The sequence below is a fragment of the Galleria mellonella genome, unplaced genomic scaffold (genome assembly GCF_026898425.1).
Source record: "Galleria mellonella isolate WM207_F2 unplaced genomic scaffold, CSIRO_AGI_GalMel_v1 utg38, whole genome shotgun sequence".
NCBI classification, from domain to species: Eukaryota; Metazoa; Arthropoda; class Insecta; order Lepidoptera; family Pyralidae; genus Galleria; species Galleria mellonella.
Genome location: NW_026442090.1, coordinates 5674415 through 5688518, shown reverse-complemented (window position 1 = coordinate 5688518; position 14104 = coordinate 5674415). Strand labels below are relative to the sequence as shown.

Here is a 14104-nt window from a genome sequence, read left to right as displayed (position 1 = left end):
TCTTCACCAACATATCGCCACAATTGACAAATCAAAGAAAAGTATATACCTACTAATTAAAAACATGAAAACCAAATTACCACATTTAATTACAATTATTGGTAATTAAATTATTAAATTAATTAATAATTTAATTACCAATAATAGTGTTACATTTAATATTTCTTTCAGTTATCGGTTTTGTCCTACATTTTTAGTTTTAGCATCATTTATCAATTAATAAAGCTCTCAATAAGTACACGTACAATACATTCAAAAAGTCAAACCACCACAAGTTGTTTTGAGTCTTGCTTGCGCGTCTAGCAGGCAGGAGTTCGGGACTGCGCGAACTTCAGAGTTGTTGTCGCTCCATCTCGCTCTGCAGGTCATCGCCCCACACTATACGACTCCTTCGTTCTAATAACCCCTGCGCATATCGGTGTAGTATAAATTATCTTTTTTGCGTCTTGTCAATACGGCCCTCATCTAATAATCCGTGCCAATTTTTCGCTTGTTAATATCAATATACGTTAATTTCGCAAGTGGGCGCCATAAAGTTCACGCACCTTATCCTGACGACCTTGGTACGGTCAAAAACCTTATCTGAAGAGACATTGACCAGTAATCCAGTATCCGCTGGCCGGGCACACCAGCTGCGGTTAGCAGTCATTATGGATGTGTAAGCAACCACATTGGACAATAACTTCTACTACCTTGAACAACCTTTGTTCATAAAGGGCTAAAATTACTGATTGCATGTCACACGACACGCGGTGGGTGGCAATTTTTAATTAATAAGTATCTAATATTACCAATATAAAGTTCATAATATTTTTAAAATCTAAGTAACCTGCAATCGCTCCATTTAATACGCCGTGATGACATTCCAAAATTTCTACAATTGCCATTCACGTAGGTAGTTCTGGAATAAATACAATATAAATTAAATTAATAAAATAGAGTGAACATTGAAGATAATTTCAGCTATTTTCTTAATGTCTAATGTGCGCCTCGCAACTGCGTCGGTGGATAGAATGATGGTAGCAATGCGTTTTTTTAACCGGCATCGACAGGGCAATGACACCGAGGCCGGGGCACTGTCCGTTCTTGACAGTTCAAATGTTTACAAATTTATGTCTCAGGATCACTCTGTTTTATTCTTGTCAAAACTTATAAACTATTACAAGATGGGTAACGTTACAGCAATGCAAAGCAGCAATACTTGTATGCTGTTTTTACAGTGACGTGACATCAGGTAACTACATTAGTTATCGACACATCAATTAAATTAAATTGTCTTTAAGATAAAATGGGCAAAAACATAAAATCCATATTCGTTTAAACATATCGGGGTTTTAAAACAGTCCAAACATACAGGTATCTTTATGAGTACCGGTAAATGGATAAGTAGTGACCAAATTATATAGGTATGTGTCGCGAACCAGCGAGGATCGCCGGGTGGAACAATGGCGGGCACGAGTTCATCAAACGCGATAATGAGTAGTCCCGCGGGTTCAATAAACTTCCCATTTTACAAGTAAAATCACGTTTATTGCGATGTCAAATCTGTAACACAAGTATTTCGATCGCAATATTAAAACTTTCGTTTTGAGTTTAGACGTTTGAGTGGTTGCCAAAAAACGCTATGATGTCACAAATTACAAATTGCGTTTTGCAACTTTATTATAAGTATTCAATTGTCAAGTATATTTTTATTGATATCATTTGGAACATATTCACAGAGGTTTAGAACTAATAAATACAGACGGTAAAAATACTTGTGTGTTGTATTGAGAGGAAAAGTAAAAATGAAACACATCAGAGCTAGTCGAGTTCAGTGACCAGAGAACCGGCGCCTCATGTCGATTGGCGACTCCTTCACTCTGCTGATTCATTATTCCTGCTTAATACCACCTTGCCAGAATGAACGGACGCCGCCACCACTGTCATGATTGCTATCTGGAACCTATGACTCACAAGCAAAACTGACTGCACTTATGTTTCAAATGATATACTGCTGAGATCTACCTTTCTAAAAAGAATTAAAATTGCTTAAATCACTATTGCATATAAAAAACCTATGGCAATTTCTCACAGAATCCTATATTTTTTTTTTAAGTTAGAGTCAAATGGGCATACCATTTGAGTTGCTGTCTTACTTTACCTACCTACCTAACATAAATTTCTAAAAACAAAGATTTGTTATTATATTTAGATTCTGGTTGCTATGTATATTTAATATCACGAAACTGAATAGTTATTAATTATACGTATCATATAAGTATACATATATATAGATCATATAAATAGATTCTATATTACAATGTTAATTAGTTCTTTCATTAACAAGTAAATTGAATATATCGGACATTATATTGATAACATTATATTATTGAAGATAATATTTTCAGAAATAAAGGTACCTACTTAGGTGTAAATTACATATTAATGAAACTGATTGCTAACTGTATAATAGCTGTATAGTATAGGTTAGATACCTTAATACATAGAAATTAAATATTAGCATATATTTTTACTAAAGCTACAACAACTAAAGTATATCAATATATAATTAAAAATTGATATTAAATATCTGCTTAATAATAAGGCTAATAAATCGCGAATAATGACGTTAATTGTTTATTTCGACCCACTTTTAACTTAAGAATGATGCACAATTACACAGTAATTTGCAGTACGTAGAAATACCAAATATATAAATATCATTTTACTTTTGACACACTTGTTCACGTGCTATTCGTTACAAATACGGTAAATTTGTTTAATTTTGTGTCATAATGCAATGTTTTATTTTTAGTCAAATAAAAAAAAAAGTCCGTAAAAACGTAATTTTACGTCATAATTCACAAAGTGTCGATAAAATTAATCCAATATTATTATTCAATTGGACTACACTGATAATCGTTCGTGTTCGATAAAAAATCAAACACAATTTCTGTCTCATCAAACAATGAGAGAGGCAAATGAGCGCTGCGTACTTTCTTTCTACCGGACCAAACATTTTTTCCAGTTTTCTTTGTGTATATCGTATTGCCACAACATAACTACAACAGAGTGAAGTTAAAACACCAAATGACGAGGGCGTGCCTACCACCCCTGCGTCTGCGGAGGGTGCCAGCGAGGGGTATGTTTTTAACCCGGGTTCAATGCATCCACGCACGACGCCACCTGTAGATTGTTCTTTGTCTAACGAAAGTATGTCACACTATTGCAATCTTGATTAATTTCAAGTTTATCCGTCTCTAATTAAATTATAATTATGACGGGAAATATCAGTGCAATATTATAAGTAATAAAATACTGCCAATTCAAAGAAATAAAAAGTTTTCTTTTTTGAGAGTTTCTATGAAATGTGGTTGACTTTGAACAAATAATCTAAAATGTCGACACGAGCAAAATAACTCTAACTAGCTGAAACTAGTTTCAGCTAGTATTTTATATCGAGGGATTTGACGATAAACGTGTCTAGGCCCAACAGGGGGTCTTCTAAGTAAGAATGAGAAAAGGTAGGGATGAAGCTATCGTCAGTTCACTGACCTGCAATGCTTTTAGTCCCTTGCCTATGGGGTGCCGGAGTATGTCACAGTACAATTTGCGCGTGCCCTCTCTTTCTACCTTATGAGATTGTTGCATTTAGCCTCTTTGTGAGACAAATTTATTCAACTTTCTATTCATACTTAGGACCATTCAATAAAATATTTGTTTTGTATAGGCCAAGGGCCGCTGAGACGGTCAACCTTTTTAATACTAGCCACTTTTGATAGCTCGTCAAACGGTACTACGTAATTTAATATTATGCGATACCATAATGCAATTAATTGAAAAGAATTTCCCACATATAAAACTAATAAGTCATTGGTTCACATAGGAACTAGTCACATCCTGAAACCGTTCAAACAACCTGTGAAATTTTTTTTTTTTTTTAATAAGGACTTATTATTTTTTTATTAAGGTCATTAAACATGCAGCAAAAGACGTCTATCAAGCTTAAAAGATTGTTTTTATTTTTTAATTTCCTTAAAATTTTACATAACATATTACGTAGTATCTTTAATCGTTCTTTCACAGTTAGGTCTACATATAAGAGAAAGATTGTATGAATTCAGAAACAAAACGTGGCAATTTGGATACTTTACATTAATTTGTTTGTTAATATAGTGTAACGTTATCTGTTACATTACACGACTTCGTTCGTCCATCAATAAGTACCCTGAAATAGAAATGGTTAATTATATAGGTCTATAGTTAAATTCATGTCAACATAAGCACGCCATACACATGACGTTTTTTTCTTTAATTATTTAAAAATATTGATATGTCATAAAATGATTTATATTCTAGCTAAACCATTTCAAAGAGTTGTTTTATTCTGATCTAATACAAATATCCTAAAGCAATTAAACGAACTAATGAATGATAGTATTATGGTACTTACCAGCGAGATTTTTAATCCCGGTTTAAAAAAGCTCCCTCTTTGTCTTGTGCTTTAACCTGTCATTCCATCAATTTAAATAAAAAACTAATGAACAAATCGGTACATTATTACATTAATATTAGTTTCTTTTACTCATAATTTCATCGGAAACTGATAACTGAAATAACCTGTATTAACTAAAATAAAAAGAGGAAGTTGTTTAATTATTTAAATGGTTTATTTATTTAAGTTCTGGCCTACTTATTTATAATTTTTGTAAAAGATAATAATTATAATACATTGACATTTTTGTGCATGACATTGACATTTGAATATCACAACATGACTCGTGACGGATTTCCGGATTCGAGGCATTGATTTTTAACGCCAGCCACTCACGTTAGGATAAACCGCTACAATAAACTGTACAGTTAAAAATGTAACGTAAGGCAAGTACTTACTAAATAGTAATGACTAGCTTGGTTTTTATATAAATTTATAGTTTTTACGTGATCTGTTTCTATTTGTCTATGATTTGAATTATATAATACAATCGTAGCATTTTATAGTACCGGGCATAGCAAGCTTTATGTTAGGTACTTTAAATTGGCATAATGACGATTATTTTTTATTCATTGCGGGTTCTTAATAAGGTAATGTATTTTTTAATACAAAATTAACAAAGAAAATCTGTTGCTTACCTTTAATCCATTAAAACAATGATTAATTAATTGTTCATTAATAATTAATATTTTTATAGGCTTAAACAGTACCAGTCAGTATCTGTAATATAAACGTATAAGATAAATTATCGACTTCAAATATTTGTAGTAGTAACAATACAACAAAATATTATAATTATAAATATTTCCAATTCAATGTCACAGATATCATACCTTAGTGATAGTAATTGTTTATAGAAATTAATTATATTATAAATCCAGGAGACACGTCTTATTTACCGCTTGAAATCAGTAATGGAAGCTGATAAATCATACCTCGTATTTATTATTAAACTAGATATTTCGAAATAATTCAACCTTTGAATTAAATTAATGATGTCATCCTACGTTTGTCCGTACTAAATTATTACAGAAAACTTTACGTCTACATTAAAATAAGTTACACATATCATACCTAAGATAATGAGAACTTTTCAGAATACTTTTTCATCAAAATAACATAGGTATACCATAGTATACTATGTTATTGTAAATTACTCTATTTCTGTACTAGTACTGTAAGTCTATAAGTAGTTTTAACAAAGTGGTTTCGGTTTCGGTTACGGTTACAGTTATGAATACTTACGAAGTTCCATCATAGATCTATCCCTGATCCACGTACACATCTACACTTTACACACACATAAAAATACAGGCCGCCAACACCACGCACCAACACATCGTACCTTTAATGGCGTCTTCCTCATTTGCTTTTGCTTCTAGTGCCAGAACGAGATGACACGAAAACAACTTATCTGACCGCGTACTTGAAGTACAAATAAGGAAGGTCACACGGGTGAAATCGACTTATGCGCGCCCACAAGTAAAAGAGAGACGCCATGAAAACAAATCAATATCATCTCCGTATTTCGCAGTAGAAAGAGACGGCGCAACAACAAACCGGCATTTTATGCCTCACCAGCCGTTCTTTATTCATAGAATAACTTCTAGCCAATATCTGTCTTATTGCAACGTGCTAGAATACACTTCCTCATGATAAAAACACTTTGTTTACAGGTATAGAACAAGTACGTAATCATTATTCTTGCTTGATGGTCCCGTTGTGAAATCTACGTTCAAGCAATGTATATACTACGGTATTTATCGTGGCAATTTTTTTTTTTTTTTTATATTATAAAATTGTAACCGTTAATTCTTATAAAACTAGGAATTAATTTGTAAATAATTAATATTAATTTTACCTATTTAAGTGTCTGACATTAATGTCCTAACGTAAAAATATAGATAAATAAACAATAACTTACACAAGTCAATACTAATTACTAAATAATTCAAACTATAAAAAAACTTAACTGTAGTGTAGTTACAAGTATTTTAATTTCATCTCTTAAGGCATTCCAGCAGTTAAATTCACAATTATAGCTCTATGTATGTAAACTATATTAAACTCTTACTAATTAAGCATCCCCTCTTTTGACCTCGTTCTTCAGTAAATAGATTAACTACCTACTCATGTAACTGAGTATTTATCCACTATATACTACACGTATGAAATGCATACGTGTAGTAACACTAGGAACTAGAAAAGTATTTAATCGCGATTGATATTAAGGGAGATAAAATAAAAATAAAACGATTTTGTAGAACTGAAAAAAAAATCTATTATACGTGACTTAAAAATTCGCGTTGTTAATTATTAGTTTAAAGTTCAATAATAAGTATTCAATTATATCTCCAATCTTCCATATAGGCAATAATAAAAATACGCTATTTAGCATTTTATATGTCACTTAAAATTAAACCCAAACAGTAGCCTGCTTAGTGTAAACTTATTAGACATAATCAATAACATCACATAAACAAAAAGCAATCTTACAAAATTATATTAAGAATGTTCTTCAATAGCTTTATAATTTGAGAAATAAATCTAGATATAATTGTACATCTATATATACTTTGTATATAATATGATAGTGTAACCATTATAGTACTACACATTACAATGAATGTAACCCCCTCTATGTCATTTACAAATGTGTAAGTATATAAGTACATACACCAATACCTCCTACACGTACTACAGTGATCTAACACGTGTATGGTACTTACAACGACATATATTTATATACGTATACACAGGCACACAGATGCAATACCGCCCGTGGTTAATCAGGACACCAGGACACTGTTTTCATACCAAGTAGATGCATAGTGCAGTGGATTCTATAAACAACTAACTAAATTCCTTTGTTCTATTTCCAATCGCCATATAACGTGCTTTCGGTTCACCGCAAGAAATTTAAACTCGTCCTAGAAAATATTTAAGTACTCGTACTTACGGTATTATTATAAAAATAAAACGTTTAATATCATGGATGAAATACTCAGGATTATTTTTGTTTTGAAAATCTTTATAATAAATGTATAAACATACCGAGTTGATACCTAAATTAAATTTACTGTTAATATTTTAATGACAGTGTTATGCACTTAGAATATTTACTTAAATTACACAATTCTTTAAATTTATATATTTTTAAAAATTTGTTAAAGTGATTTGAAGATGTATTTCAAACTCTATCTAAAATTAGAGAATTTTAAAGAATATTTAAAACACAAAGCCAATAAAATGCATTTCCACTGCGCTAAGACATAGTTTCGTAAGAACTGAAATATTATCGAAGATTCAAAATAGGTCAGTGGTGCAGCGTAGGGCGAGCTCCCTCTCGTCGCATCGAGCCGCACCGCCCACCTCACAAAGAAAATCATACTACATAAAATAGCAACTCTTCGGTTATATTATTCGATACCTATTAAAGTTTTATAAATTAATTAAACCAGTCAAAATAACTTTTTTTCATACAGAATCTTTACAGCCTTTTATGTTTGACATGTACATAAGTATAAATGTAATGACAACCAGCTTTGACTAGCATCAAGTCTTCTAGCTAGATCAATAATTTCAAAACAATACTAAATACTTTATTTGTTATGTGAATGATTGCAATACAATATATATTATAACATTATACGTAATAACAAATTTATTCAACGTAAGTACATAGTGCAAAAGGATGAGTTAATAATAAATTGCTTTCTATCCCAGGCAACCATAGCATAATAATGTAGCATTATTTAAAATATCTTTATATCAATGTCAACCGTTCATTGTCCACTGCCCACAGCTGAACATGGATAATAGACAATATGTGAATTTATCTATTACTAGCTACAACTCGCGTCTTTGTTCATTTAAATTAGTGAAATAATTTCATCTAATATATAAAACATGTACTTATTTGTATCAGCTTTCATTCAAATCATTCAATTCATGATTCATTCAATTTAATAAACATTCACATTTTTTTTTATAATATTATCATCATTAAATAACTAATAACAAATAAAATTTCAAAGCTAATATTATATGAAAATTTTGACAGCAAAAATATTTTCCTCAGAACGACGAAAAATGCCCAGAATGACACTGAGCAACGAGATGGGCTATCATGGGCTTGCGCGGTATCGATCCAAATCGGTGGGATATTTGAAGGACACACACTGCTTGGCCCCATGAAAACCTACAAATGTATAATACAAACTGCTAAAATTAATCCTTAGGCAACCTTACCAATAAATTGTGAACGTTTCTCAAGTAACTGGTTTTTTTTTATTTATAAAAGATTAAATTAAGTATGAAAGATTGTTTAAAATTAGTAAATTTATATATTAAACCATCGTTTTGAAAAAAGAAGGATATATTGATATTTTGCCTTTCATTACGTTCTCATTTCAAAGATTGTTTATCCAATTAAATTTTGTGTATGGATTACTAGAAGACAAGATTTAAATATGGAATTTTATGATAGAGAATAAAAAAGACCTCCTCTATTTTATTTGATAAATCAATTAAATATTACATAAAAATTTACACTTAGCATTTTACTTTTATGTTTTTCTGTTATCAAATATAAAAGTAAAATGGAAAACATCTGATCAGTAATTTTCACGTGTGGTAATTGTAAAAAGATCCGATATAATATAAATTTTCGCATATCTCTCTGAAATTATATAGTTTCTTTTGTCAAAACTAATTTAGATTTTATGTTTTATAATTCATAGTATCGTATAGTACTCGTATATTCGTAGAAAATCATTATGTCGCCCTTTAGTTACCCTGAAATCACTCATACATCATTCATTGAGTCATAGAACGACGTCACTGGTCTGATAGTGGTTATCGAAAATATTATACTGTATACGTATTGAATTTAATAATACAGAATTTCTGAATACTTGTCATTAGTTACAACTAATATCTCGTGATGTCGTCTTTATTAATTTTTAAAATATCCCAAGAGATTTCCCAAGGTTGAGTAGAAAATAGTATATATAGTAATATATTAAATACGCACTTGTTCATTTTTATTAGGCATAAAATTCCAAAAATACAAAATCCACATATCTATGTCTATTAATTTCAGTCGATTTTTATATGTGTACTAATATAATATACCTAAATAGTTATTATATAGTAATGTACTTACAACCAAATATATGTAAAATAAATGTAGAGCCACTTTAATATTTTAATATGTATAACTAGATATTTACATAAGTTTTTGATTAAATTATCAAGTTAGAACATTTTGTTAAAAATATGTAGGTCATAATGACTTGCAGTGCATAGAACAGCAACCTTCGCAGAGCACCCTTGGCCGTGGTACTGCGACCTAGATGTTGGCCTCGCTGCCCCTATTCGCCAGCCCAGTTTCCTCGTGACCTGACCTATTTCTGTATGCACTTGATATAGCCCTCAGATTCCAGGCAGCAAGTAGATTCAAATATTCCGCGCGCGCATCTTCGCTTATATACCCTGACATAGCTTATTTCATTTTATTCAGCCAATATCCAACTATTTGTAAATATGTTTTAATATATTATATCACTGATATTTTATTTCATATTTCAATATATTATAATTAAAATTAGTCACAATTCTTATTTCAATTGAAACCTACATGCTGTAAAATAAACTAGACAGCATTAATAACATTTGTATTCTGTTTTGCCCACAATTTTGTTAGTAAATTTCAAGCATAATCAAATAATAACGATAATATACGGCGACACAATGGCTGCGAATGTCGATGGTAGGTTAGGTATTAGTAGTGGCCAAAATAATATGACATTGAACAGAAGGTCGGTGTAGAAGAATCTTTGGCAAGTATACAGCGCCGAGTTCGCGTGTGCTTAATTACACAGGTAGCTACCTATCTATTCTTTTGTCGAAAGCAGTTCTCTAGGTATTATAATTAAACCAAAACATTGTAATGTAACTAGAAGTTATGCATGCATACTGTAATAATAATAAGATTTTATTGTTTTTCTATAAGATACTTTCGTAAAAAACAATCCCCTACATAATAATATTTATTATAATTTTTTGTAATCTTGTTTATTGTATCCAATTTTAACAAATTATATGTATAGATACCTAAAATATAAGACGTTTCTAACGTTTTTGCGTTTCTAACTGGACATATGCATAGAGGTATATGATGATGGCCATGACGTAAGAGGTGGAGGTGGTGGCAGCGCGGCGCACAGCGGCACGGCGCACGAGCCCACGGCTGGCGTGCGCTACGCTGCGGTAACGGCAAGGCCGCGCCGCGACCTAGAGATGCTTCCGTCTCCGTTATATCTTTACGCGATTTTTATTCAGCACTGCTCACAGCTTCATAATACTCTAGGCAACCTTGAATCATCGATACATTGTTTAACGATTCTATAACCACATAATGCTCATTGTTAAAACTTTACAATCATATCTGCTCCATTTACAAAGGCCTTCGTACTTTTTGTACATTTGTTTTCGCATTAAAGGAAGATACTATTGTTGTACTGATTTTGTTATCTATATATTAACTCCCTTCGAGTTATGAAAGTCCTTACTCAAGAATACATTAGATATTACTATTAATATGTAATATATTTTTGATTATATAGAGTAATACCGTTACTGGATAAGTAACTCAGTAGCGAAGAACTGAAATCGCTGAACTACGAAATTGTGATAGTAAGATTATTTTGTAATATGGGCAAGCTTTAGAAAGGTATTTCAAATTAAAAAGATTTAACCCAGCTCTTACCAGATATAAATCTGAAAATTTGACTCTACATAGTACTGATATTATTGTGAGAATGTATGCATGGGTGATTATTACTCTTTTATTCTAAAACTACTAAACGGATTTGAATGAAATTAGTTAAACGGATAGGTTATATGCTAACTTGATCTATGGTACTTTATATTCATGTTAGCGAAATCGTATGATAACTAAATAAATATTCGAATATATAGAGTTTTACAAAACATTACTCGGAACGGTGTCTGAAAATAAAATTAATAACCAAGGTATTTACAATGAAATATGTATTATATAAAGATGCAAAGCTGCTTAAGTGAAATTATGCGCTTATATACTTTAAAAACCTCATTAATAAAGTGTTAATTATCATTGTTACAGATTAACAGTGTTGTATACGAATGCACCTGGCGAGGATGCGGCTACACTACCAACAGTTGTCCTTCCATCGAGGCTCACATTAGACTCACGCATCTGGGGTTAGTAGTCAACCATTCTATTATCCTGAAAACTCAATAGCTGTCTTCAAATTCATATAGCTAATTAGATAATGTTTACTACTATTTAATATCATTTTACATCTTCATCATATATTTAGGTATATTGTTACAACATCGAAATTTTATAAATAAACAGACTGTAGACAATTATTAATTATTCTTTCGTTCGACACTTTAAAAAAAATTTAAAATACCTACAACTTAGACTGCCAAAAGAGTTAACAGCCTACCTGTCGGAAAGTGGCATATCTTTACATTAACAGCACCACATACATCGCAGAATAACATCATGCATTGCCATTCCTAAGGATTAAGACGTTATGTCCAAGATATTTTAAAACATATTCCTAACGAAAGGACTTAATAAATTTTCCGAATTATGCAACATGCTTCTGGTGAAAGACAATTATCGGGGTGCAATATATACATGTTGTCAAGTCACTTGTACTCAGATACGGCACGTGCGTAGGTAGATACTTACAATAATAATTGTGCAATAATGCCAGCTGGCAAGTTACTGTCCAGTGCAAACAACTACATTTCCTTCCCATAACCACTAACATGCTGATTTTACTGCACAATTAACTCATCATCTTATACACTTTACTTACATTATAATCATCTTGTAAAAAATATGCCCTTCAATATATAGAACGTTCATACGTTCTATTTGCTCGAAAGACCAATGTCACCACATTGATCTTAAGACCGACAAAACTTTTTAACGACCTTCAGTTCTTAGTTACGTCATTGAAGCATTTATTTATATACCGAAAGGCCAGCCCTTATGACCCGGAAGCGGGGACGCTTCACGACAAGGTTGCAATGCCAGTAGGTAGGTCCCACCCGTGCAGAGTGGCAAGGTCATCCGGCAACGCCCGCCGCCCTGCCGACCGCTCCGCCCGCCGCGCGCTCCTTACGTAACCTTACCCTATGCCCTTATAGTAGGTACATTTTATACTGTACATATACATATGTACCCTTAATAAAAGCCTTTATTTAGGTCCATTAATTGCTTTCGTTAATTTTTGAAGACAATTAAAGCTGTAGTAGATTACAGGAATGATCAGGTTTATTTGTTTAATAGCCCTATAATATTTAGTCTATTAACTATATTATATAATAATTTTAAGAAATTTCAAAAATAGGAAATTCATTTCTATATTATAGCCATACTGATATAACTTCGTCTATTTTAATCTGAATCACAATTCTTTTCGCAATCGATAGGATTTAGTTCTGTGTGCCATATTAGGTAATTAATAATTTTTAAAACTTTCACAATTGTATTTAAATCCTGACAATTTTAAAAACTAACCCCTTTATTCATAAAAACTAATCAATTTTAATCAATTTTAGGTATTGAAGTGTAATGTCATTTTCTTTCAAATTAATAATTTAACACCAAAAAAAAGACGATTTGTATTAATAATGTGCTCATAACTTTTCAGACCAAAGAAAGAGGGTGATAACGACCACGAAGAAGAGTTCTACTACACCGAGCGAGAGGTGGCGACCCCTGCACCGCCGCCAACGCTGTCCCATCGGGATATGTGCCGGCCGCCGCACGAAGACCCTGAGTACCAACGACAGATTGTAGGCTCCTATAGGTACGTGCAAATATATAATATACACCACATATTTAATATATTTGTCGATAACATACCACTTTTAAGGGTCGAATCTCTCCCCATAAAAGACATTTCTACTACTAGCTGGCTCATACTATGTCCTATAAATGAAAAACTCTGGTAACGTTTAATATTCTTATAATGTCATTATTCTAATATTTTTTTTTAATTATTTACTTGTATCTGCCTAAAAACGACGTATGATATAATCTCTGTGCGGCATAAATAGGTATTATTTATATAACCGTAAAGCAGTTGTGTTATGTATGTATATGACGTGAATTTACAAGGTACACAGGAATAACACCTGAGTCCTCAAGAACGGCAACGCATGGGAGATATCATGGGCGAAACAGTATACTCTGTTATGTCCATGTTACTGCTCATGTCTATAGGCGACGTTTATCACTTCCCATCAGGTGGACCGTCAGCTTGTTTGCCATTCTAAGTTGTATAAAAAAAAATAAGATGTCCAAGCCAGAGCCATAATATTTAAGTACTTATCAGATATTGCAGATATCAGACATTGTAGTAATTATATCCATATATATCAGAAGATATCCTTTATAATCATATACTATCCATTTCTATAATATAACTCTTCGTTATTTACAGGCAAGGGCTGCTCTCTACTATACAGCATGGGACGGCGAGACCTATAAGCATTCCCGTATCGCATTCCTGGTCTAGCTCACATTCGCCGGTACGTAGTCAATTATATATAAAT

The 14104-nt window shown here is 32.0% G+C and overlaps 1 protein-coding gene and 1 long non-coding RNA gene across 2 annotated transcripts in view; one reads left to right on the top strand and one right to left on the bottom strand.

Moving 5' to 3' along the window:
* LOC113522930 (zinc finger protein 395) overlaps positions 1 to 14104 on the top strand; it is a 69624-nt gene that overhangs the window by 47629 nt on the left and 7891 nt on the right. The window contains exons 5-7 of the mRNA XM_026908776.3: positions 11628 to 11725; positions 13198 to 13356; positions 13993 to 14080. Of these exons, the coding sequence (XP_026764577.1) occupies positions 11628 to 11725; positions 13198 to 13356; positions 13993 to 14080 (345 nt within the window). The remainder of the gene's footprint in view (positions 1 to 11627; positions 11726 to 13197; positions 13357 to 13992; positions 14081 to 14104) is intronic.
* On the bottom strand, positions 4004 to 6228 carry LOC128201300 (uncharacterized). Its single transcript, XR_008253164.1, has 4 exons — positions 5723 to 6228; positions 5116 to 5197; positions 4436 to 4611; positions 4004 to 4210 (listed from the first exon to the last, which is right to left on the bottom strand). It is a non-coding gene; the product is annotated as an uncharacterized LOC128201300 (long non-coding RNA).